Genomic DNA, 27,896 nt, shown 5'->3' on the forward strand with positions numbered 1-27,896 from the left:
GTTCCGACATTCCTGCTGACATTGCTCGCACCTGTTCCCTGTCGTGTAGATATGCATCGGCCATTCAGCTCGAGGAATCTCTGACTCATCGTTGTTGAATCACCTCCCAAACGAAGTCTGGCCTGACCAAATTCTTGCCGATTTTGGTCGCGTGTGAATCAGGCGCTAATTGCAGACCGATGTCACCGACTGCAATACTTTGGTAATTACGTGTTACGGCTAGTGACGCTTATCAAGGTGCGTTACAGCCAGTGGCGTAACTAAGGCTTACTTTGGGGTTGGCAGGACCCATCCTTCTCATTCGCCAAAGACGTGGCCAACGAGGGGGCCCAAAGTAGTCCGGACACCCCCAAAATTTTCATTTTTTCAGTTAGGTACTTCATTAGTATACTGTTTAAATAATTCAGTATTACTGACATGTTCTGCAGAAAGGTAGTTCTCAACAAAGAAACGAGTCAAGAACTTTTTAAGGAACAAAATGGGGGTTTAGTCTCCTCTGTTCACTACGGGAAAATATCAATTGTCTGGACCCCTCCCCTAATTTTTTTTTTCTGGCTACGTTCTTGTCATCCGCCCTTAAATACGCCACTGAGTGGTGTAACTTTGTTATTGATTCTTTAGAAAAACTTTCCTGAAGTAAGGAAAAGTAGTTTCACTCATCGAGTAATTACAAAGATTTAAAGTAGGGACTCTTTTTTAACTATTCACGGCAACTGTTATTTACCTTTAAATGGTTAAAAATTATTCTCGTAATTGCTTACAACAGTTGTTTACTGATTCTGTAATTGTTTCGTACTCGAAAGGCATTTCTGCGAAGCTGTATCAGTACGTACAACCAATATTCAAGCCGCCTATTTAAAACAGTTTTGCGACTTAATCAATCACTTACAGAGATTTGAGGTCACAAACATTTAGATGGCTTTGTTCAATTGGCTGTGGCGCCTCGTGATACGCTGTTGCTTAATTTGTCTCAATATTCGGCCATTTCGCGTCGCACTGTGTCCAAGTTTGACCCAGAACGTGAAGTCAATCGATCTATTATTAATTCAACTTGGTATTTACTCTCTTCATGTAAACAATCTTCACACAGCATTTACAATGCAGGAGTAAGCCACTCCACGTGTCGTAACAGACTTGGCTGAGGTTGCATGCAAAATTTCAAATATATAGCCCACTTCACTCTCGAGATGTCCTGTGGACAGATGAACAGTATGATAATCACACTAAAAATAAGTTGACACGAACATGATGTATCATTTAGAAATGCATTTTCGTGCAAATTTAAATTCATGCAATTTAATTGGGTTTCATATCGGATTTTAAATAATCAAAGTTTACGCACCAAGTCCCCTACAACATGATGTATTAGTGGGATAGTTATGTTACGTGTTGAATCTCTTATGGGCGTATTGGGGTTGCTTACAAAATTATTTATTATGTTTTTTCTCGTTACCATCATGGTTACCCATAAGATCAATGTAACATTATTCACTAACTCTCAACTAAATCCCATGGAGTGACATGCAACAATATCAAACTCAGTGTTCTTCACATTAAAATAAGCTTCATGCATAATTAAAAAAAAAACAGGTCAGTTCGTTTTCGAGGTATCGTGAGGACAGACAGACAGACAGACAGACAGACAGACAGAAATGGAATGTTTCCAGGCCCACAAGTAATAGGCTTCGCTAAAACTCAGCCAATAAAAGTGTACGGCCTATATATATTTAACGCCTCAAGTATATACTCGTATACAAGGCAGAAGTTTAAAAACGAACATGGCTGTTAAAGTTTGTCAGCTAAGAGTGAAACCTTTTGCCATAATTTGTATCTCGTACAAGTGTCTAGGTAAAAAATCTCTAATTTAGCTCCGTTCACGGTTGTTAAAATATTACAATGTAGGAGCACTCCGCGCTACAAGCTTAACAAGCTTATCTGAGGTACATGCAGAATATCAAATGCTTGCTCTCTGTTCACAATTTTTTTTATCCTACGGTTTTCTTGTTGCGATCTTGGTTACCTATGAGACCAGTGTAAAAATGTTGATTAATGCTTAGCTAAATCCTAAATATTTGTTACAAGTTCTGTTAAATTCATGTTGTACATATTCTCATGCAGTGACAATAACAGAATAGAAAATCACAATTCGTATAATTGATGGAAACTCCCGGCGCACATCGTGTAAATAATAATACAGTGCAATACCCCCTCAATTCTCATGGTGGACCATCATTTATTTTAAGTCTGATAATTTTCTATAGAACACATTATCTCTGCCATCAATGACGTTTTAGAAATATTTTACATACAACTAATCTAATTGATAGGCTAAGCACTTACCGAACAATTTAACGAAATTATATTTGTCGCATATAGTTAAAGCAGACCAACAGAAAGTCTGAATTTAAAATATAATTGAAAAATTTGTATAAACGTATATTGTCTATTAGTAAAATAAAAAAAATATTACAAATATCCCTGTATTAACTTTTGTATTTGACTGTGATATGCTTTTATTGAACAATTTGATAACCAATACTGTCTTATGTAAGTACTCGGGTAACACGACTTGTTGCATTCTTGTCATTGTTCAAAAATGTTTAGTTTCTCTTCCTGTCTATAAAAGTGTTATCTAAACGTTTTATAATTTCAAGTGCCCTCTCGGACATCAATTCTTCCGCTCTTGAACATCTTAAGAGGTTCACTTTCGGTCCAAGTCGAGTGAGGAACGTTTCTCCGTCAGAAGTACCGCCGCGCCGACCGTCCCGCTCTCCCACATTTATCAAGAATTCACTACGATAAGTGCTATCATGTCATTTCAGCACCATGACAGATCGTGCTCCACCCACCACACAGACACAGAGTAAATACTAATATCATTACTGGTTGTGAGTAGACGTAGTATCCTCACTCATACAAATCTGGTTTTATCAAGTTTTTTATAGACTACCATAGTACGAAACAACCACTTGTGATGCAATATTCTCACTGGCAATGCTAGCTTTGCCTCTAATACTCTTGGGAGATTAGTGATAACGTGTCTTATGGTAATATCATTACTGGTTGTGAGTAGACGTAGTATCCTCACTCATACAAATCTGGTTTTATCAAGTTTTTTATAGACTACCATAGTACGAAACAACCACTTGTGATGCAATCTTCTCACCGGCAATGCTAGCTTTGCCTCTAATACTCTTGGGAGATTAGTGATAACGTGTCTTATGGTAATATCATTACTGGTTGTGAGTAGACGTAGTATCCTCACTCATACAAATCTGGTTTTATCAAGTTTTTTATAGACTACCATAGTACGAAACAACCACTTGTGATGCAATCTTCTCACTGGCAATGCTAGCTTTGCCTCTAATACTCTTGGGAGATTAGTGATAACGTGTCTTATGGTAATATCATTACTGGTTGTGAGTAGACGTAGTATCCTCACTCATACAAATCTGGTTTTATCAAGTTTTTTATAGACTACCATAGTACGAAACAACCACTTGTGATGCAATCTTCTCACTGGCAATGCTAGCTTTGCCTCTAATACTCTTGGGAGATTAGTGATAACGTGTCTTATGGTAATATCATTACTGGTTGTGAGTAGACGTAGTATCCTCACTCATACAAATCTGGTTTTATCAAGTTTTTTATAGACTACCATAGTACGAAACAACCACTTGTGATGCAATCTTCTCACTGGCAATGCTAGCTTTGCCTCTAATACTCTTGGGAGATTAGTGATAACGTGTCTTATGGTAATATCATTACTGGTTGTGAGTAGACGTAGTATCCTCACTCATACAAATCTGGTTTTATCAAGTTTTTTATAGACTACCATAGTACGAAACAACCACTTGTGATGCAATCTTCTCACTGGCAATGCTAGCTTTGCCTCTAATACTCTTGGGAGATTAGTGATAACGTGTCTTATGGTAATATCATTACTGGTTGTGAGTAGACGTAGTATCCTCACTCATACAAATCTGGTTTTATCAAGTTTTTTATAGACTACCATAGTACGAAACAACCACTTGTGATGCAATCTTCTCACTGGCAATGCTAGCTTTGCCTCTAATACTCTTGGGAGATTAGTGATAACGTGTCTTATGGTAATATCATTACTGGTTGTGAGTAGACGTAGTATCCTCACTCATACAAATCTGGTTTTATCAAGTTTTTTATAGACTAACCATAGTACGAAACAACCACTTGTGATGCAATCTTCTCACTGGCAATGCTAGCTTTGCCTCTAATACTCTTGGGAGATTAGTGATAACGTGTCTTATGGTAATATCATTACTGGTTGTGAGTAGACGTAGTATCCTCACTCATACAAATCTGGTTTTATCAAGTTTTTTATAGACTAACCATAGTACGAAACAACCACTTGTGATGCAATCTTCTCACTGGCAATGCTAGCTTTGCCTCTAATACTCTTGGGAGATTAGTGATAACGTGTCTTATGGTAATATCATTACTGGTTGTGAGTAGACGTAGTATCCTCACTCATACAAATCTGGTTTTATCAAGTTTTTTATAGACTACCATAGTACGAAACAACCACTTGTGATGCAATCTTCTCACTGGCAATGCTAGCTTTGCCTCTAATACTCTTGGGAGATTAGTGATAACGTGTCTTATGGTAATATCATTACTGGTTGTGAGTAGACGTAGTATCCTCACTCATACAAATCTGGTTTTATCAAGTTTTTTATAGACTACCATAGTACGAAACAACCACTTGTGATGCAATCTTCTCACTGGCAATGCTAGCTTTGCCTCTAATACTCTTGGGAGATTAGTGATAACGTGTCTTATGGTAATATCATTACTGGTTGTGAGTAGACGTAGTATCCTCACTCATACAAATCTGGTTTTATCAAGTTTTTTATAGACTACCATAGTACGAAACAACCACTTGTGATGCAATTCATGAAATTTACATTAATCTAACATATGTGCGATTAATTTTGTCAATTCATTTATTTTCCAATAACTGAGTTATGATGGAAAAGGTTGATACAATGTGAAAGAGACGAGTCCTGGAATCTGCCTATGTCTGAAGAGATCAAGTAAGATCGAACAATACAGTACCTTGGCAATACTACTGAGTACTTGCCATGATTGTGAGGCCTCCTACCCCAACACCCTGAAGGCACAGTGTAATAAGGTATATACCTTACCTTATTACTCTGTTCTGGAAGTGTCGGCCTGTAGATTTCAGGATTCAACACTGTGACAGTGACAGATTTCAGACGCACCACTAAGTGGAAAGTTAAATGGAGTTATACTCAATCATTTCACATATTTATTTAGTTAAATATTGTGGTAACAACTAAATAAATTTCTTTATTTACCTAATCGAAACCTTACAGTTTTTATATGCAAGTCATGATGTGTTAGATGCATTTTATTTGTAACCAGTGTTAAAACTGATAAGAAATTTAAATTATTAAAAATCAAAGAAGAGTACGTAACTATAATGCAAGAATTAGAATAAAACATAAGATTAATTCATTATTCTAAACAACTGTTGAAAATAGTACCAACGTTCCTTCGTTCAGATAACGTTTCAGTTTTAATGTTTAAACTTTTATAAAACAGTTTCAAAACAGCATGTGACGACGCTCTTGCTTCTCCTCTGCAGGTAGTATACATAACCGGTTACAAGTTGCGCGTTACCAGTTCACGGAGACAGATATTTTGTACTTCTCTCAAGGTCAACCGGTTCGTAGAAAACGTCATTGGCTGCTCCTTATTGATCAATAAATTATTGAACACAAATCTGTTAACGTGTCCAACGTTTGTGTCACTATTATTAACACCAGAAGCTCAGTACGGTTCGAGTTTGGATTTCATTACTTCTGATGTACCTAAACATACAGTGTAAATAAGTACCTAAACATACCTTGGGTAAATAAGACATATACTAGTCAACAATAATTTAAAAAAGTCTAGCGTGCAATTAAGGTGCAGTCCACAGATTTTACTAATTCATTCTCACAGTCCTGTAAGATATCCTTCCTAGACGACAGGAAAATAGTAAGAAAATTTATTATTTCACTATGAACTGTTGGCATCTAGAGTAGTCATTGAAATTGGGTGCACGGAAAATGCAACTCTTACAGTATTTATATAAAAACATGATTTAATGCAGTGCCATGTTGTTCATTGAAAACATGAAAATAATTAATTGCAGTACATTTTATTCTGTCCTCTTCAGCCGTTTTTCATTTTGCTTTGTTTCAAAATTCCAGAACATTTATATATCTTGTCCATCATTCGTAGTGAAGTAATTAAAATATTACCTAATCTAAAGACCTCGCGTATACATTTGAATGTTATGGCTATGAAAAGAATTAACTGGCAAAAAACCAATCGCACCGCCTCAATAGGATGGAGTATTAAGAGACTCCTTAGGAATTTCAAATTGAGAATACTTTCTATTCCAAGTAGATTCTTTCAAGCTCCAGGAAGTCTAGACGATGTATTCTATCTCTCAAGGAATCCTGCCATTCTGGTTTAAATCACCAGTGCACATTGCCCGGGGATTGCTCCACATTCCTGAGTTACACGGGAGTTAACAATACATCCCAGGCTCGGCGCTGTCCACACCGATGTTCGGTGTAGTTTGTAAACCCGAGGGCTCCACGTGCACGGGTGCCCTGGGCTATTCCGGGACCTGATCTGTTGGTCCATTAGTCCTGCTGTATTTCCCCAACACTGCCCCTTGCCGTTAGAACTGGCACTCAGAATCTGGTGCTGTCCACACCAGTGTTCGGTGTAGTTTGTAAACCCGAGGGCTCCACGTGCACGGGTGCCCTGGGCTATTCCGGGACCTGATCTGTTGGTCCATTAGTCCTGCTGCATTTCCCCAACACTGCCCCTTGCCGTTAGAACTGGCACTCAGAATCTGGTGCTGTCCACACCAGTGTTCGGTGTAGTTTGTAAACCCGAGGGCTCCACGTGCACGGGTGCCCTGGGCTATTCCGGGACCTGATCTGTTGGTCCATTAGTCCTGCTGTATTTCCCCAACACTGCCCCTTGCCGTTAGAACTGGCACTCAGAATCTGGTGCTGTCCACACCAGTGTTCGGTGTAGTTTGTAAACCCGAGGGCTCCACGTGCACGGGTGCCCTGGGCTATTCCGGGACCTGATCTGTTGGTCCATTAGTCCTGCTGCATTTCCCCAACACTGCCCCTTGCCGTTATAACTGGCACTCAGAATCTGGTGATGTCCACACCGATGTTCGGTGTAGTTTGTAAATCCGAGGGCTCCACGTGCAAGTCTATTTTGGGACCTGATCTGTTGGTCCTTTAGTCTGCCGTATTTTTCCAACACTACCTCTTGCCGTTAGAACTGGCACTCATAAACTGGGTGGTATCGAAATAAGAGTGTTGGAAGATCACACATTTCAGAGCTTTTACACTATAATGACCAACAGTGAGACACGTAATTAAGCCGTTAAATCAGTGTCAGTTAATCTCTTTGACAGGGCGACTATTTGGCTAAATGTGGAAAGTTTCAAACTCAACGTTGTTGCCTGACGCTGGTACGACTATTATTTAGATTTCTGGCGGACAGCTTTATGGGTGTCATGCTTAAAAAAGTAAAATTTGGTAAAAAATTATCGTTTGATATTTTTAACCCTTTCAATACCCTCTCATTCCGACCTTCACCAAAAATCGATTTCTTTCTTTGAAGAAATCTCTCTCTCTTGATTTCAAGATGTCAGATTGTTGCGCACATAATGCAAACTGGCTCTCGGCTCCTAGACCATACAAATTTGAATAATTTATAATCCACCTGGGCAGAGCGATCAACATCAAAAATCACAATTTATCAAGCAAGGTGTCGGACAGACCTGTGTACACCGCCGCGTGGGGTCCTTGTAATGACCGGGTACGGTACGTGAAGTGTAGCGAGCGAGATACATGAGCCACGATCCGAGCAATCCGTCTCATCGGTCTAGGCGTGACTTGGCGGGTGCCTATTATACCGCCACAGACACTGGCTAATATTTGACTATGAACAATAGCCGTGCCCGTGATTGCCACCTAGGGCTAGAGCTGGTGGACGCGAGATAGCGCCTAATTCAATTCTCTCACAAAAGGGTCGAGGTGCGCCAAGCGAACGGCTGGTATAATCTGTGACATTTCCTTATTAAGTGGCCCGAGACGCGGACAGATTATACGACTGCCTACACACACGCCGACACAGCCAGCTTTCTACTGCTGTACGGTACGTAGGCACACGCAAATCGGTTAACAGTGGCCTTAATCCCGGGGGTCCGCACTTAACTACAGTAGCTCTTATAAAGTAATAGCGAAGTTTCCGAGGAGTACATATATACAATTTAAGTGACCATACCCGAGGAATAAGACGGAACCTTCAGAGCTGGCGGCCATTTGGATTGTATCACCTTAAAAACAATGTAAAACAAAAAGCTTGTTAGCTATTAATAAGCATTTAATACGCTTTAAACGCTTTTTTTTGATATTTTTATAGGATACTCTGAAAACAAATCTCAAACTATTTTGCATTTAATCATTTAAATATTCAAAATATATGTACATAACAAAAAACTGCAAAGCGTTTAGATTAGTTTTACCATAACGCTACTATAAGAAATGAAGAGCGTAAAAGTGGATGTGGTTAAACATTGTTCTAATGGGATTGTTCCACTACCGCCGACTCTTTATTCTTTACTCATAATGCAGTTATTTTTTAAGTTTGTATGTTGTTTACGGTTTTGTATTATATATTAATGATTCTTGCGAATTTACTTAATCCTATCCGACCATTTATATGGTCAGAGTTGACGTAGTGGCTATACATGTATCAACAACCCTGATTCTCTGGAACCTGAGGAATATTGTAGATCCAATGGTTGACATCTACTTGAAAATATCTAATAAAATCAGAACAGGGAAGAGAAGGCTGCTTACTTGTACAAGTTACTAGTACTTTGTTGTTTCGTTCTTACTGCTTCTCTTCAGACAGAGTCAGCAATTTGCAGATTTCTATAAATTGCGCTCAGTCTTTTACAAGAAATTCTCAGACTCTTGAGACACTGTCATTGTTTAGAAATGTTTAGCTACGTAAGAGACTAGTAAAAATTACAATTTATGTTTTTACGAGTACCTTTCTACAAGACAAAAATGTCACTCCAGCTTTTGCTTTGATATGTACCAACAATACAATTCGAAATACAAAATATTTTAAATTATAGTACATTCATGATTTTCAGAAAACATAACCAAAACTGCTTCAAAGAATTTACAATGGAATTGGAATGGAATTAACAATTCGCTAGTAAAGCTCTGCTGTCTGGACGTAGCCAACCAAGGATAAAACATCGATGGAGGAAACAAAAGGTTGATGTAATTAATAGATGCCTTTCCGCCGTTGTGGTTTCACAGTAGTAAAAATTGTGTCGCAAGTCACCGTCATCTGAGTGGGCGCTTGTGCTGTTAATGTGGGACCAAGTTGTGCGTACTTTACCTGATAACGTAAAACACGTAGCTTACATTTAGTACTTTATAGCAATGTTATCTTTGTAAATGGCTGGAATTATTGAAATTTGTGTGATTTTTACAAAACCTTCTGATTTTAGAGATAACATGTTTCCTTAAAATAAAACTGTGGAAGATTTAACCGATGAAGATTAAGTTTTTACTGTTTGCAAGAATATACTCGAAGGGTGTTAAGGGAATTCCTCCCCTTCACGAAATTTTAAAATTGAAATAGATTTGTATGTATCCTTAACCTACGCCGAAATTAAAATTTTGTATACGTCTCTCTGCTCGTAAGTGAATAATACGTTTCAATAAAATGTTCGCTTTCTGTAGTTTAGCACTTAATATTTAATGATCAGTCTTAATTCTGTATGATGTGAAAAACTCAGTGGTAGTCTCATCGTCTCGTCATTATGTACCTATTCTACCACTTCACCCATTTAGAGATGTCTCTGATGTTGAAACAACGTAAATGTTTCGTTTTGAGCTTCTTCGTCGTCGACTTTCTTTGGATCTCTTCAGACGAACATGAATCCAGATTCAAGGAGTCAAGTCCGAGACAGTGCCAGATACCGGACACTTCAATAAAAGAAAGTTGAACTGGTGCTAAACTCGAAATTCAAAAGTTTTATAATGATATTTGACCGAACTAAGCTGAGCAAAGTTTATTTCTATTAAACTAATACGATTGACACTCAAGGAAAGCTCGTGCTCCGAGTTTATTGGTTGGTCGGCTGTTCCAGGGTGTTTACACTACCCCTATTGCTCCAATAGTGGCAGGATATAAACAGCGACAATAAACCACTCTGGGCCCTCGCCTTTAACGATTGTAAGCGATGATTGTTACTGCCTCTTGACTGATTGTAATGATTGCTGCGGCATGTTTACGTTAGGGAGGTTTTATAGGTACTTCACCAGACGGCCGTTTCTTCTCCCGGCCTCGTCGAGGGTTCGATTGAGAGGTGGAGATACAATGGGCATTGTGTTTTAAACATATTCATTAAATAAACAACAGTCGTTGGCTGGACATTTTCCGTTGATTAGTTTCATCTAAAAAAGAAGGTTTTCGTTTAAAGCGCAAGAAATTATATCGTGTTAAGAGGCTGGTTTTTGAAGCACAGTTTCTGTTAACATAAACATTTCATCGTCAAAGTAATGAATATAAGTATTTAACTTTATTCCTGATTAACCTGTTTAATACAAGGTAGAAATATGCTATCCACGAGTCGTGTAAAGGATTAGCTGGGTTGTATGCAAAACTCATTTCATAAGAGTACATAATACGTATGTTATTGTGGCACATGTTAAATATCATATGATTGTACTGAGTTTGTTTACAAAGTTATTTATTCTGCAATCATGGTCACATAAGACCATTGTAAAACCAAATCCAATAAGTGACGTACACCACCGTAGAGCTCGATGTTCTTATATAGAAATGAAGCTTCATACATACGTTCAAGTACTGTATAGGTTAAATTCGTTATCGAAATATTGTGCCAACAAACAAGTAGAGAAATACAAACGAATTTTCTTCAGCCTCTCGATTGATAGCCTTCGCTAAGGCTCAGCCAATGAATATAAATGACAAATGAATTCACATAGTAAATAGTAGATTTAACTGAAAACAATAAATTCATTATGTGGACCAATGCAAGATGCTATGTATAGCATAACCATGATTTAATATTAAGCTATTCATACTTCGTTCAGATTCTGTATTTAGTCAATCAGATAACTTGGTATTCACGATACACTAAACTCATATCCTTGTGAATTGCTGTTGTAGCTCTTATAGAAGGTTATTTTACGTATCTGGAAAAGTTAATGCTTTTCATCCAAAATCAGCTGTACCCATATTGATTGCTCGGAAACGAAGTGACATCCAAGTTGAACCATCTAGCTGCAACGTGAAACAAGTTGGAAAGTTATTGAGTACATTGCGCATGCGCAATATATTTGCAGAAAAAACAAACGTAGTCAAAGCGCATGCGCCGATATCAAACGCAAGACATTTTTACTATTGTCACTAATCTTGCAACAGTTTGAAATGTATATGTATAAAAGAGTTAGAATTGTTTCAAGGTACATTACTTTTTTCGCTGATTGCTGGCTTTGAGTGTGGCGTTTTAATTTGTTGGCCGGTGGTCGGGCCGGTAGCAGTATCGAGCTTTCCTGATATTAGTAGCTGCAGCTCGTCGTGTGGTCTGCCAATTCTAGTTAATAACCTCGTTTCTGGATGCTTCAATTGCTTCTACCTGTTTCCAGTAGTTTCGATGATTAGGAACTTCTGTAATCTGGTTTGTACAGGATGAGGTACTTTTCCTCTTTTGGCTTCCAGACTCCGTAGGGTGAACAAGAGCTGCGCAATTTAGTGGACCTAGTGTTATAATCAAAGCTGGCTGCCCCGCTCTCTTAAAGTCCCAGCACGGTGTAGTGGTTTAGTTTCGTACCTAGCCTCCATTCAAGGTCCACGTACCTCTTTTCCAAATTCAGTGAATTTTCACAATTTAAGGTTCCATTAGTCAAGGCGTACTAAAATTAAACTTGGGTTCACAACGGGTATAGGGATTTATAGGGGATGCTCAACGATGGGTTTTTAATTTGGCTAAACTATGAGACCAATTCTCGAAAAAAAAAAAAACAGAAGTACGTGAACAGTATCACGTGTCCGTGTCGCCACTCGCTTCTGTTCATACGAAAGATAAATCAGATGAATAGCAGAGTCAAATGCGGTCAACTGCAGTTAATGGAGGGTTACGTGCGGTATGCTGATGGATGGTGGCTACCCCTATCTTCATTCTCTGCGGTCGGTAACGCGTTTAGCTCCACACACACTCGCACACGCACACGCACGTGTGTCCCGCGTGTTATATATAAACATGCGGGCGTGTCCCCCACCGTTGCTCCTCTCGTGGTTGTCACTACGATACTATTGAATATTGTTCATTGAGGATGTCTTTAATTGATAATGGTTCGCTTCTTTCTTGGACTCAGCATTAGAGTGTGGTTCGGGATTTAAATGTTGTAATGTTTAGGTATACTGTATATTTAATGTAGCCTTCTGTATTAATTTTAATGCAATAAAAAAACTAATAAAATGTTGGAGGTAGATATTTTTGGAATCACGGTGTGATAATATGTGTTAATTTGTAGATATTGTACAAACTCAAATGTTTGTAATAGTTATTTTTGCTAAATCCGTTTTACAGTGTTAAGAAAAAGTTCTAATATGGGTAAAAATGCAATAAAAAATTGTAAGTGAGACGATAACGTAGTGGCGGTACCGAGAAGATTTGCACTCACCGTCCAATGCCTGCTGCCTAGCATCTTCGGCATTACAGTATTGTAATATTTTATTTTCAAACAATTACATGCATGTTACATTTTGGCAATTGATATATTATGAGTATTTAACTTGCTGTAAAGATTGACACAATTTTTTTACACAAATTGCACAACTACCATTAGGATTTTTGTTCGACACGTAACAGATTTTATTTGAATGCAACTTGAAAATACACGTTATAAATTAGAAACAATAAGGATTAGAACAAGAGGTAATAAATAAGTGGATTCAGCTGGGTTTGACATTTTTATTTTTTCTGTGACATTTTGAGAGTTTTAAAGTTATAATAAATTACCCCATACTTGTCACCAGTTGAAATAGTATTTATATATTGAACATTAGAATAGAAAGTAAACTTGCCGAGTGCCCACAAGTGAAAGGTAAATCTACTTTTCAAAAGGTCAATTTAATGGCAGTTTAAATGTAATACACGAGTTGTCTAATGTGGAACATGTTTTTCTCATAGAAGAAACCAGTACCCACAGTTTTTTATACCCAGTAGAACAAACTCATTAAATTTTGTGTTTAGCTCCAGTTCACCTTCTTTTTATTTCAGGAAAATCTGACGCTGTTACAGACAATTGTGTACCTGATGAGACAATGAGACTACCACTTCACCTATTTATCTCACTACATCTGTGTTGTCGAAACGGTGTAAATGTTTCCTTTTGAGCTTCTTCGCCGTAAACTTTTGGATCTCTTCAGACGAACATGACTCCAGATTTCAGGAGGCAAGTCTGAGACAGCGTCAGATATCAGACGCTGCAATAAAAGGAAGGTGAGGTGGAGCTGAACTCAAAATTCAATTGAATCAACCCTTCCTACCATAACTTCGTTATGTGTAGATAATCGTTGAGTTCTCGTGTCATTATCTATCTAGCACTCGTAGAATCTGTTTTTCTGTGCTCGGTAACGTTATCAGAGATTTTATCCAATTTGGGTTATAGAAACTAGGATATGCTACTAAACCCGGTGGCGTTAAACACCATGTAGACACCGTAAAAAGGCAGTCTAATGCCATCTTCCCTCAGATTGTTATCTCCCCTTGTATTCACCACACTTGTACAATTTCAATGTATCGCTTGTCCATAACAGGGGCGGGGGGAGGGCGGCGCGGGCCCTGGCACAATAACTGTAAGTACAGTACTCGGCATATCTCTGACTGAGTGGTGGCCCACCCTTGTTTGAATATAGTCATTAGCAGACCTCACGTGCAAACAGTCCCGACCCCTTGTACCCTCCCCGCACTCGTCACTCGCTCCAGCGATCCTCCCTGCATAACTAACTCCAGGGCCGTCTCAGATCTGGAGATGTTGAAATGTATTCATTCCACTTGCAACTACACTGACGTCATCTGCATTTCAAAACAGCATTACTCAGCTATGCAGCTCTTATTTCACATTCGGCAATTAGAATTTCTTTGAAGGGATTCACTGTTAAGTTGGCAGGTTTGAAAGCATTATGAAAATTATTTCCAAACTGTTCACTGCTAACTAACTATTTACAAATGTCTAAAAACTGCATATCAAATTTTATCACAAGCTAAAGGGTATGTTCATCCTATGTCCTTCTACTCAGATATGTGTCAAATATAAACCTGAGTGCACTTGCAGAAAAAGAATTGAGTAAAGCAGGCAACAGTTAGATATATTAAACTAGTTGATAAATCGGTATTACACGTTCTAGTAAGAAGTAATGAGCCAATGTTTGATAATGCATAATGCAAGTATATATTCTACAGTTTAATATTCTACAGTTTTTTCTTGAGTTTAAAATGATTATTTGTCAAGAATTTGGTGTGAGAGCTTTGATTGTATACAAATTTGAGGAAAAACATTTGTTGTGTTATTGTTTGACATAGGTACACACATTAAATAACGATTTTCGTATTGTGGCAATATAAGTATTATATTATAGGCACGGTGTGGATCGGCTCAAAATGATTGCGCAGATTACTGTCGATTTTAATTTGGTAGTAGCCTACTAGCAGATAGTATATAATTCGTAGCTTAAATCAAGAAAGTGATACAAAGGAGTGTAGGAGGTCCCGACAGAACGGAACAAAACTCTTTACTGCATTTACTGAAACTTTTTTCCGGGTTATTAAAAATTGATGAGCGATAGCTCAAAATGTTCCCTTTTAATGCTTATTAATTGTGGAACATTTCAGGTTGTAATAAAGAAAGGAACACAAACAGTAATGAGACAGACTAACAGTAGTTTTGTACATCTCTAACAAAACTGATAGTAACTTTGTTGCTATTTGACAGTTTAACCCTAAAATCAATAGAATTCTTCCTTGGACCAAAAGAACCATATGTACCAAAGTTAAAGTCCTTAGAACCTTTCTATCAAGAGCTAATGTGACGGGCAGGTGGTAAACATGATGTTAAGAAGAGCCTCTGAGGACTGTTAAAAAAAGTTGTCCCTGAATCGTAAACCGGATCGAAACCTCATTACTTTACTTTCCGGGCGAGCATTCTAATCACTGCACCTCACTTCCTTTAATTTCTATTTGACTGTTTACTTCACACGTGTTTTTCAGTATGATACGGATTCCAAATACATAATTTGATGGGGTTACCGCGGAGAAACTTCTGATTCTCATAAGAAGCCGAGATGTATAACCCAAACTTATTCCGTGAAAGTGATCGTGCACGACGAAAAGGTGTTGGTAGTGTCAACATTGTAGACTACTGAAGAGACTAGCTAGCCCACCACTTGATCTAAGTGTCAATAACAAACAGGTTGTCGCCTATTATAGAGACCACGTCAGGTCTAAGGCGTCTCCATCAGTAGGAACAACTTCCCTTGCGCCACAGTCCAGCCAGTATCAGATAAAGCCGCCACACTGTGTCGCATACGGCAGCATCATGACTCTTAATGTGGCCACCGAGCGTCCAGAGGCAACTTTGTATTGCTTGCGCAACAGAGGCCGGCACGGTGCTGGACATGTGCATGCCGTCTTCCTCTTGCAGCATGTATTCTTGATGCGGAGCGGTTCATTTCAATGAGGACGAAATGAACTTGATCGTGACCTTGAATTCCAAGGAAGCAGGTGTCCGCCCTAAGCTGCGGTTCTTCCTGCCCTAAGTGAGTTCAAACCTATCCATGGAACTTACTTGTTGTGGCCCACTACCTCTCTGGTCGATATTTCGTAAATATAGTTGTTCTCCAATGACCTCGCAAGGGCATTCCGATACCAAGTGATTCAATTCTCAACTCACTCGGAATAGAAGATTAGGATAAAGACCTGGTACGATAACTTGTAGAATATTTGCAACTTACCAAGCAGTAAACTAGGAATGGTAAAAGACATAGAACGGCGTCTAGTCCACCTTCGCACCATTGGCGTGGAAAAATCCAAGGCACATCTTAAAGCAGTCTCAACAATTTCAACTTTCAATATTACCAAGTGAAAACTGAGATGAAGATGAGAAAGGAGGATGGAGTGTCAAAAGCGTTTACACTGTACTACACCGGGATGTCTCATTGAGAGTAAAGATCAATTCTCTTTCATGTCTTTTGCGGAGAAATCGTAATCTGCAAGCATGTTTTTTATCAACTTAATACAAAATTTTACCAAGAGCATTGTCAGTGAACTGCGACAAACATTTTTGGTACTTTGTTCACACAGCTTCAAACCGTGAATACCAACTACAAAAAGAGAAAAGTATCCGATGACTATTTTTGCTGTTGAATTGTAGAACACCGGGAATAACCATAACTGTACTAAATTACTCTGCCAAGGCTGAAATGTTTCGCGTGAAAACTACAAGTAGGCCTAACCATGGCGTTATCATTTACTCGTTTAATATGATTCGAAAACATTAAGAGTGTAAATCAGGACTCTTCTCTAGGAAAGTACAAATTGTCAGGATATGTTACAATAAATGTTCACCGGTTTGTTATTATGGTTAAATCAGATGAGTAAATCAAACTGTAAGATCGAGCGAGTTTATTTGATGGTTTAAATTCCTGACGAAGGGTGTTTGTTATGTTCTGGGAAGACTGCAGTCCGTCCTGGATGTTTACACCAGTTGGGCAGGCAACAGTCCGATGTGAGCCCACGTCAATTAATTGATCCCACTTGTTAGGCTCCCATCTCTTGCCTGGTTCGTGTCGTAGATTGCTTTGTTGTCTTCTGCTCCACTGATGTTCAACAGTTCTGGCCATGTTTATAGATGTAAGGTCACTGTAATCGGATATACGATCTCTCATTGTTAAATAAGAGCTGTCCTGATTTCTTTCACCGATTTGATGTCTTGACAGGAATCACTTCTAATAATGAAGATGGCAAAATTAGGCACCACCCAGCAAGTCTAGTGCCATTGTGCCAGTACTGTTCGCAACTATCAAAGTTTCCTGATGACTGGCTTTACGTTGAATAGCATCTATAAGGAAGCGAGCCTTTTGTGCAAATGTTAGTATCAGTGTAGTAGATTGTTGTTTATCATGGCAATGTGGACTGGATAAAGAGTCATTTCCTGGATAAACGATCATTTCCTGTAACCGCACATCGACCTCTCACAAAGATGTCAGCTACTTATAGTAGTAACCCAAGAACGAAGCTAACATTTCCTCTATTCTACCATTCTATTAGACCTAAAGATATACTTCTATACTTTTCGGTTGTGGATCTAGAATAATAATTTGGTTATCTGTATTGTCATATTTTTGGGGGGTTTATGTATGTTGTCTATATGGAGCGTTGTATAAAGCAGAAACAAGTGTCGTGCATGTGGGATGTGAATTTCTCCATAAATTTGTAGGTCTAATATCACCAAAGTTATCAATTCAGAAATGTGATACGAGATCAAATCAATATTCTGTGCAATGGAAATATACTTCTATGGTGAAGAAGAAACGGTCAATTATCTTTACTTTTGGGCCACTTAGTAGAAACGTTCGGCAATTAATTACATTTTCGATTCTTTGTTAACATAACTTCAAACCTTGAAAGCCAACTTTTCAAAAGAGAAAAGTATCCGTTGTCTATGTATGCTGTTCAGTCGTAGAGCACCGTCACTACACGAAATGACTGCCAGTAAAGGCAAGGCTAGAGTGTTTCGCGTGAAAACTACAAGTAACCGGTTCTGCAAGAAGTGTTCTTTGGCTTGTTTTGGTGCGAGAAGGCAATTGTGACGATTCAAAGAACTAGTCGGTGTGACATTGGGCCTATATCGGCCTATATCCCAGTCATATGCGACCTTGTGTCCCAGTCCCACTCGCTCACCGCCCACGGGTTCATTTACATCAGCGACACGCGCTTATCTCGGATCATTACACTGTCCGTACCTGCCGCCCGCCCACACATGCCTAACCTTCCTCTGCCGATCGGATCTATGTAAATTTCTAGGAACTGTTTTGCAAATCCTGGCTAATCATCTTCTGGAATTTATCTATGTTCCTTTAATGAAACGCTGTTCGAATTTTTTTGTTCAGCGAATGATAACATTCAATTAGTAACCCTGAACTTCTAAAGGCCACTTTGCTTGAGGACATATGGAAATATTCCTCAATTGCTTGAAGCCTGTATAATCGTATTTCACAATGATGATGTTTCACAAACAAGTTTAACAGCTAATTGGGGTTGCAATTGATTTGTCTAGCATCTTCGGCTCGGGTTGAGAATGTTTGATCTTATAAATTTGAAAGTACTACATCTAATGTGGTGCTTTTGAGATCGCAGGATTCCTATCGTTGCTCAAGAATTAGAAGGCTTCGTTCGGAATATAGGTTGCAGTTTCACGTAGTGGTCAGTAAAAGCTTTTAAGAGGCTCTAGAGTTGGCTGTAAAAGCTAAATATACCTTGTTGATTTTGATCTTTATCTCCCATTGCGAATCGGAACCAATTGTGAAAGCTCCAAGTTAAAGTTATAGGCCATAACCCCGGGGAAACATAGGAGAGCCCTGAGTGTGCTCCAGTTTAGCTCAAAGCCTACACGGGAGCATTGAGTCACCGCCAGCTCTGCCCTGCCAGACGTGCCCGAGAGGTAGCGTTATGCTGTTTGTTTGCAAACCGTTCAGAATCGCAACACTTTCGATATTTTTAACCGCTGTACAGTCGGGTAAATATTTATCCTTGTCCATTACAGGCTATTTTGGACTCCAGCTGTGCGGGATTGTTTGTAAATGCCCCCGCGGTTTCGATCTGATTGCGGTCGCAGCTGCAACATTCACAAGGAGAAACCCTCGTTTTGTTAGATGTTGTTTGCTATTTTCTGAATTCGTACTACAGTAATTCAGATGTGAACTTCTGAATTGAAATCTAATTGAATTTGCATCAAATTTTGAGTATATTTCCTTTTCTGTTTTGTTCAATTTCAACCTAATAAGTGGTGACATTTCATGGATTTAAATTTCGCCTCTAGTGATGAGCTTTTACGCAATGGAACATGTTTGAATTTCAAGACGATAGCGTTAACCTATGGAGGCTATAATTTATGAAAATGCGGCTAAGTGATAAAAACGGCATTCCTAGCTAGGTCGACCTTGGCCGAATAAACGTGACATCACAACCCGATAGTATAGTCAGTAATATCAATATCAGTGTTGACTGAGTCAATATCAATATCAAGCAGCCAGCCACCGGTGGCAGCGATACCCGGCCTTATAAGGCCTGACGCCTCTCCGACTGCTGCCCACCGATCCCGGACTGACCTTCATTACTGTACCACATTCCGCACCTTTGTTGGACGACGGCGACAGCACGGTATCGCGGCACAACCCTCGAAATATTGTCCTGACAAAGCCTTTCTCGGCATCAAGACAGGTTCCCGGTAACGAGTCGATGATTAAAACTTTTGGCGACGGTTGGATGTGGTCAGCATTTAAAAGCGGTCGGCCCTGACTCGATGGCGAGGTGCCTGCTGCTAACGAGCAGTTCAAGGTGCGCTGGGTACCAGTTGTACAATAAAGCATTGTTCGGGCGACAAAACAGAGCACTTAAATATCTTATCCCATTTTAGATATGTTTTTCAGCCGCTACTGGACTTTTCCAGATCAACAATTTGCTCTGTTCTGTTAAGCCGTGTCCACACTATGCCGCGGCTGGCTTTTGGCAATGCCGCGTTGGCAAAGCCAACGCGGCAAACCTAGATTTTGGCTTGTCGTCTACACGTGAGTTGGCATTCAGTCGCAAAATGTCTGACGAGGAGGATGTACTAGTTGCTTTAGGCGCGTTTGTAATTATCAATCACGAAAAATTGCGTAAACGACGGTTTTGGGTGCGTCCAAGCCTTCAAAGTAGAAGAAAATACGGAACTAGTGAGTTGATGAAGGATTTGGTATTGGATGATGAAGACGAATTAAATCTCGAGTACAGATATGGATGTGGTTTCAAAAACTTTTTTCGAATGAAAAGTAGTGACTTTGAAGATCTTCTAAATAAGATAGCTCGTATCATCCAGAAACGAGACACGTCCTTCAGAAGTGCTATTCCTCCACATGAACGCCTTGCAGTTACTCTGCGGTTTTTGGCAACGGGAGACTCTTACCACTCGTTAAGTTACACATTCAAGATTTCAAAGCAAATAATATCAACCATCATCCCGACTGTTTGTGAAGCAATTGTCAGTGTATTACAGGATTACATCAAGGTAAGAAAAAATTGTATATTAGAAAAAACCTTTATTTGGTAGACATGCGTCTCAAGTTCCGAACAAAACACTCTCCATTACAAATGAAACCCTTATTTACTTAGTTAAAATGAGTATTAAGTTAATTACAATAACAAAAATGAACAAAAGTCTTAACTCAAATTTGAATTTTGAAGAGATGAGGTGTAAAATTCTCTTTTATTTAAATTTGTAAAATTATTATTACAGGTGCATCAATATATTGTCGATAGAGTCATTGTCCGTATGGGTTGATAGCGAGGAGCTTATGACTGAATCTGGAGAGTTTGCCTGTGTGATTCCGTGAAAAGACAGCTGCTCACTACATGGGTTTGGATTGGGACAAGCTGGTGGCATCGGGACAGAAATCGGTTGTTGTACGTAGTTCGGTGTTGGGTAGAATGGCTGTGAGTAACTTCCGCCGATTGGGTTGCCATAGTCGTACTTGCCCATTTCTGCTTCAAACAGAATATTACTAATAAGGTGTTTTGCAATTTTCTGAGCATTTGATGATGGGAGGTCTTTAATACGCAGTCCTACTTGCTCTCCAAAAGATTTGAACTGATCCATACCTTTATGCCGACCTTGGATACTTCTCATAATTGACAGAGCTTCTTCTGTAGCTGTAGTCTTTTTTTTCTTTTGTGGGCCTCCGCCTGGCCGATCAGACTGTTCCTTTGGCAAACTTACACGTTTTCGAGGCGTTTCTCCACTTGGTCCAGCAACTTGGTCCTGGTTGACAGTTTGCGATTGGTTTGCAGTATCTCCATCTTTATTTGTATGCTCGTCCTAAAAAAAAGGAAAAGATTAATGATTGGATAATGAATATTGCTATATTGTTGTCATTTTGTTTCAGATGCCAAAAACAGAAGCAGAGTGGAAAGTTATTTCAAAAGAGTTCAATGATAAGTGGAATTTCCCAAACTGTGTGGGGGCCTTTGATGGGAAGCATATTGAGTTGCAAGCACCTATCCATAGTGGCACAGAATATTTCAACTACAAGGGGTTTTTCAGTATAGTTCTATTTGCGGTGGTAGATGCGCACTACAACTTTATCTACGCAAGTGTTGGTTGTCAAGGAAGAATATCAGACGGAGGTGTGTTTAGTCACACAACATTCAGAGATTGTCTGAGGAACAACACAATGCATCTTCCTCCTCCTACTCCTCTTCCTGGAAGAACAGATAAAACACCGTATGTTTTTGTGGCCGATGATGCTTTTCCTTTATCGAAGCACATCATGAAACCATATCCAGGTATTCAAAAAAAGGACTCTAAAGAAAGAGTGTTCAACTATCGGTTAAGTAGAGCACGTAGAGTTTCTGAGAATGCATTCGGCATAATATCCTCTGTGTACCGCATACTACAAAGACCTATGCTATTAAAACCAGAATGGGCTACGCTGGTGGTGTTGGCAGTACTTTATCTGCACAACTACTTGAGGAAAAGTAATTCCAAATCAGTGTACAACCCCGTGGGAACATTCGACTCTGAGTGCTCAACTACAGGTGAGATCAATCCAGGACATTGGAGACAATCCCCTTCAAATCAAGCTTTGGTCAACATTCCTCGAACTTCAAGAAGAAGCACTGATGAGGCACAAGCCACTAGAAAAGAATTTGCAGACTTCTTCGCTTCCCCGGCTGGAAAATTATCCTTTCAACAAGACAAATAATTAGCCCTAACTATGTAATATGTGTTTGATATGAACGTAAAATATAATTACTAATACTTACTGTGTCAATATATATTTACCTGCGTGATTGTGTCCGTCGTTTCGTTAGGTGTATTTCGATCCTGGAGAAATAGCATGTTGTTATAGCAAAACCATTTACTCTTGTACACATCAGAATTTCCCGCACCAGACTTACTTGAGTCTCTCTCCTTTTTTATTTCACGTAAAAAATGGCACACTAGGTTTTTAATTTTCTTTTCCACTACTGCTTTGTCAACACCAAAAACATCTGCTATTTCTTGAAGAGCATCTTGTTTCTTGTTTCTGTCTTTGTACCCTTTCAAGCGACAGTCCCACAGAACAGGTTTATCACGGTAGAGCTCAATAAGTTGACACACTTTATCGTTCGTCCACTCCATGACTGTACTCGGCACTGTCTCAGCCACAACTGAACCACGTGCATGCCGCGTGAAGCCAACGGTTGGCTCGTCCCCACTACCGGCTCTCACCGGCTTCCTTTGATGGAGACCGACACTAGAGCGATTTTCGTTGGCAAACCATTGGCTCAGCGGCATATGCCAACGGCCACGTCTACATTGCATTGGCTTTGCCAACGCGGCATTGCCAAAAGCCAACCGCGGCATAGTGTGGACACGGCTTTATGTACTTTGTAAATACTTACATACCTGCTTGATCGTAGTTTTTCTAGTCCAGTGGTATTATACGATTACAATAAGAGATATAATGTATCAAAAGTCATAAGACTGGAGCAAAAGCTTAATAAAAAGATTGTCCAGCGATTTGGTTGATACTTAAGTCTTGTATGCAAGCGATGACTAGATCAAAGATTAAATTAATGAAAATATTGTCCAGCAATTTAGTTGATACATACCTTTCTTTTTTTAAACGTAACAATTTAAGTAGGTTCAACTAACTTTAGCAGTAGACTACTAACTGTTTGTAAGACGAGATACCTTAATTACATTTCCGCATGCTGGAGATGCTCAAGGATGAGAGATATCTCAAGAATAAGATCCTAGTATTGACATCAGTAACTGTTGGCATCACTGTTTTGCTCAGTACTAATTCATTTTGTTTTGTTTCAGGTAATGGAGTTCCCTATACGATGGTTTGGTGTTGTGGTATGTTCAGTATTTAGGTTAAAAATCAGGATATGAGTTATTACTGCTCAAACTTGCGTTCTGAGGATTCGCGTATTATTTACGTTCTTGATTGTATAATGTCAACAGATTAAAATAGCTCTTTGGCACAGATTTCATATACGGCAGCCACCTTTGAATATCTGATTAAAGATGAGTTTTACTGTGAAAAGTAATTTCTATACAATTGATAGTCCACCATCTTGACACATTAGAATACCGAAGACATATCCTGTATATCTATAAGATATTTTTAAAGCAATTTATTTTAAATTTTGTATGAGGCTACAATTTAGATAAAACTGTTGTGCATGAATATAAAAATGCTACATTTAAATAATTGTGGATAGTTTCGATTTTTAAGTTAAAAAAACTATATTTAATAATAACCATTTACCTAACTAAACTTATAATTACAAACTATGTCCATACAAACAGTTTCATGGCAAAACTAAATATTCAAATTTGCTTACACTTAATTGAGAAATAACGCTATTTATATGTATAATCATGTTGTTGCTGTGATGTTGTGTACTCTCTGTATATTGTATGTAACATTAGTGAAGATGCGTTCAAGCGATAGAAGGAAAACAGCTTGTACAGGCACGGCTATGACCTTCACTTTACCTCCCGCATACATTAGCTAGCCTAGTTGTACGTAACATCAGTAACTGTGTTTAGGAATGGTCTGCATGCACGGGCACGGCTATGTCCACATCCCTAGTGACGTCACCTTGACCTTGTGTCCCGCATACATTAGCTAGCGTCTAGATGAAGGGCATAATTATGTAACATCAGCGACGACCTGGTCAAGCGACAGAAGGGAGAACAAGGTTAAGATGCTGTTTAGGAATGGTCTGCATGCACGGGCACGACTATGTCCACATCCCTAGTGACGTCACCTTGACCTTGCCTCCCGCATACATTAGCAATAGTGTCTAGATGTATATAACATCAATGAGGACCTGGTCAAGCGGCAGAAGGGAGGACAAGGTTAAGATGCTGTTTAGGAATGGTCTGCATGCACGGGCACGACTATGTCCACATCCCTAGTGACGTCACCTTGACCTTGCCTCCCGCATACATTAGCAATAGTGTCTAGATGTATATAACATCAATGAGGACCTGGTCAAGCGGCAGAAGGGAGGACAAGGTTAAGATGCTGTTTAGGAATGGTCTGCATGCACGGGCACGACTATGTCCACATCCCTAGTGACGTCACCTTGACCTTGCCTCCCGCATACATTAGCGGCCTAGTTGTATATATGAATATGTATCAAGCGAGACGACCGCCTGTCCATATACGCGTTCACGTCTAGTCCACAAACTCTGGTGTCTCTTATGATACCATCTGGAACAGGTCTTTCAGGCTGATTGCATCTACGTAGCCTGCTACTTGTGTAATCAGATGTTTTGAGATTTCAACGTGCTTGCAATTTTTCTTAATGCAGTATTATATGAATAGTATTGCATTATGTGAAACTCGCTTGAATATAATTTACAGCGCCATCTTAGTCAGACCTAGTAACTACCTTACTGCACATACCGTGTTTGTGATAATTGTCTGGCGTAAAACTTACAACCGGCAAGGTAACTAACTACTAATACAAGGCCCTACAGCCCACGCATGGCACGGCGCGGCGCTTGTTGCTAATGCGTGTTCCCTGGATTGAATTATGAGTCTGCCTCTGCCCTATATTTAGATAGACGTCTGTGGAATACTCCACGGTGGCGAATATCTGTAGATCTTCCACCTCATCTCCATTTCTGACGCTTTCGATGAGTCCCTGTCTGGACGTTTATGTTACATGAAACATAAACATGAAATGCGTACATAATGTACTGAACGAAGGTATAATAATAATTGTTAGTTCGGATATAAAACCTTAAATCTTCAGTATTTAGATTGTGGCGTGATTAAATTTCACAATCGTGTGTATCTAATATCATATATATATATATATATATATATATATATATATATATATATATATATATATATATATTCACTGTATATTCTTAAAATTGTAATCTTTAACAATTTGGTGTCTTTTTTATGTATAGATAGTATTTTCCTGTACGTTCTGTATACAACCAAATATAACATTTCAAACTATGCTAACACATCTCACACAAAAACTCTCGTATCACTTAATTACTCATGTTGGATAATACGAAAATATCATTTTTTTAATAGAGTAGAAAAATTATTTCCTACCACAGAGTCGACTTTTGTCCTGGAGTATCATCCGTAAGTTGTGCACAGTTGGTATCAATGGACTAAATTAAAATTAAGTCTCCGGAAATTGGATCAATCTGAACTTTAGCATGATGTAACCTATCCATACAGTTATCTCACGTTGTCCATAACTACGTGAAATACTAAATGCAATAACCAATCTTCTCATGCTCAAAGTGAAGTGGGTTGGTATCACCACGTACGTTTTAGACTACAGCTGTGTACTGGACTGGTGGGGTGAACTCCCCCACACCCACCCACCATTAGCAACAATTACAAGAAATACTACCACCCCCGCGACCGCGTGCCGGTACAGTCACATCTGCCTGACAGATGTGTGGGACACGTGACCGGATGTGGTTTATCACTTCCTGTGCTGTACCTGTGCTGCGCCCAGTTGATAACCCGCGTGTTTACATGCCTCCTCCACTTATGCTGAGCACTGCGCAAACTGCCGGATGCGCGGTAAACACGTACGTAGCGGCGCCATCTCTGATTAATTACTGCATTCTCCGTCAATTTACAAGGTTTTCCACGTACGCTGAAATTCGTACCATTTTATTATCACATTTTAAGTTAGAAGGAACTAAATCTGATCTCTTTACTACATTTCTTTAAAACATCAAACAATGTACCTACTTTATAAAATAATAATCGATTTACAGAAAAACATAAAATTTAAAGAAATAAATAGAACATCTGTTATGGGATTTTATGTGTTGTCGAGTCCTCCTTTAGTAAACGTAATTCATTTATTGCGTACAACGTTTATTGTCGGCCAACTATTGAATTATTTTCATTCAGCCCTCTTTCAATCATAATTTTACTACTTCAGACAGGATGTTATGAATTTTCATAGGAAGTAAGTCGGTTAGTGTTTGATGCGTGATACAGTGCGAGTAAATTATAGTGTGGATATTGTCTGGCGTGTTGTGTTGTATTTGGGTCTTCCATAAAGTAACTTTCCGTAAGCAAATAGTATCCTGCAATCTACTACATTTAAATGCTCTAATGTTATAATTTATGTTGTAACTCTCTGTGACTTTTAACAGCAAACCAGTTAATGTTGTTATTGTCCGTTGAAGATCATTGTTGTAGTTATCACTTATTCTTCCGAATATCTTCACTTCTACAAAACCTTCGTCTACATTGCTGAACTCAGCTGCCAGTTGGATTTGAACCAGTTCAGTGTTATTTCCGGTAGCACATCAGTTCGGCAATCTCGTGGTCAAAGTCCACCAAAAGATAGCGATGTACAATTTCCCTGCTTTTTATCAGATGGAACCGCGAGGAACTTTCACAACACCGCATGGTGTCATCATCCTTGACACCTCTGAGATGACTGCGCTCTGGGTGTGTAGCCTTGGGAGTGTCAAGGTGGCCCCCATTGTAAATCGAGAGGGTCAGAGAGAGCTGCCGCCTCCTAGGTCACTTCGCACACTATATTTGATTGGTTGTCTTTGGGCGTTGCAACTTTGATACGAGCGAGAAGCCGTACTTCAGTAAAAGTTGGTGAAGTGTGCAGTATTTCAGTTTTGGAGGGCAAAATCACTCCCTGTGTTTAAGGGACGAGAGGAAAAAGATAGATATCTTGTTTTTAAGTATCGTATATTAAAAATACGTTGTGTTAAAAAGACGTAGATCAAGATCTCGTTAAATGGTTGATAGGTTTTTTTTTAAGAACTTTTCTTCCACATAAATGTTCTTCTTGTCATCTACTTAGTAACGTGCATTCAGATATGTTCCTATCTACTTCGTTAGATACATAGTTTGAAATATAATGATATTTACATTCCATAGTCTTAGGCATCAAAATGTGAGTCCTAACCTCGTCGAGTAATTCCAAAATGAGTTAATGTTTTTATTACGTAGCTGTCTCCAAGAAGACATTTCATCAAAAGATAAAATCTATTGCCACTTAAAATGTTTTGGTTGCACTCTATGTAGTGATCTTTACAAGTTAAGGTTTTTCATAACGCAGCAGTTAAGTATTTACTTTGTTAAAAAAGTTAATTCCAATCTTGAAAGAATCATTCTGAAGAAAAAATTCGAAGTTGCTAGTTTGCTCTCTGCCGTAAATATCTGTCCAGTTTTCTTCGCTCAGTGTGTGCAATTACGTGAAAAATGAATATAGAAATCAAACTAGCTTTGATTACTAAATAATGCAATCCAATATGTATTAGTCATAAAAATAGAATATTAAGCAATATCACATTTTTGTCTTATCATTTTATAAGGATTCATATTCTCATTTCATCCTTAGGTATGATATTACGCGTACTTTAGCTTAATTACGTATTTAAGTAAATAATACAATTCTGTTTGAAACTAGTCTG

At 38.9% G+C, this 27,896-nt stretch overlaps 2 protein-coding genes across 2 annotated transcripts in view; one reads left to right on the forward strand and one right to left on the reverse strand.

Moving 5' to 3' along the window:
- LOC124352858 (unc-112-related protein-like) overlaps positions 1-27,896 on the forward strand; it is a 134,567-nt gene that overhangs the window by 82,354 nt on the left and 24,317 nt on the right. The window lies entirely within an intron of this gene.
- Positions 20,480-22,806, reverse strand: LOC124352859. The gene is made up of 2 exons (XM_046802570.1): positions 22,242-22,806; positions 20,480-21,275 (listed from the first exon to the last, which is right to left on the reverse strand). The coding sequence occupies exons 1-2, from the start codon at positions 22,803-22,805 to the stop codon at positions 20,691-20,693; spliced, it is 1,149 nt and encodes a 382-aa protein (XP_046658526.1). The 5' UTR covers position 22,806; the 3' UTR covers positions 20,480-20,690.

This window comes from Homalodisca vitripennis, chromosome 1 (genome assembly GCF_021130785.1).
Source record: "Homalodisca vitripennis isolate AUS2020 chromosome 1, UT_GWSS_2.1, whole genome shotgun sequence".
NCBI lineage: Eukaryota > Metazoa > Arthropoda > Insecta > Hemiptera > Cicadellidae > Homalodisca > Homalodisca vitripennis.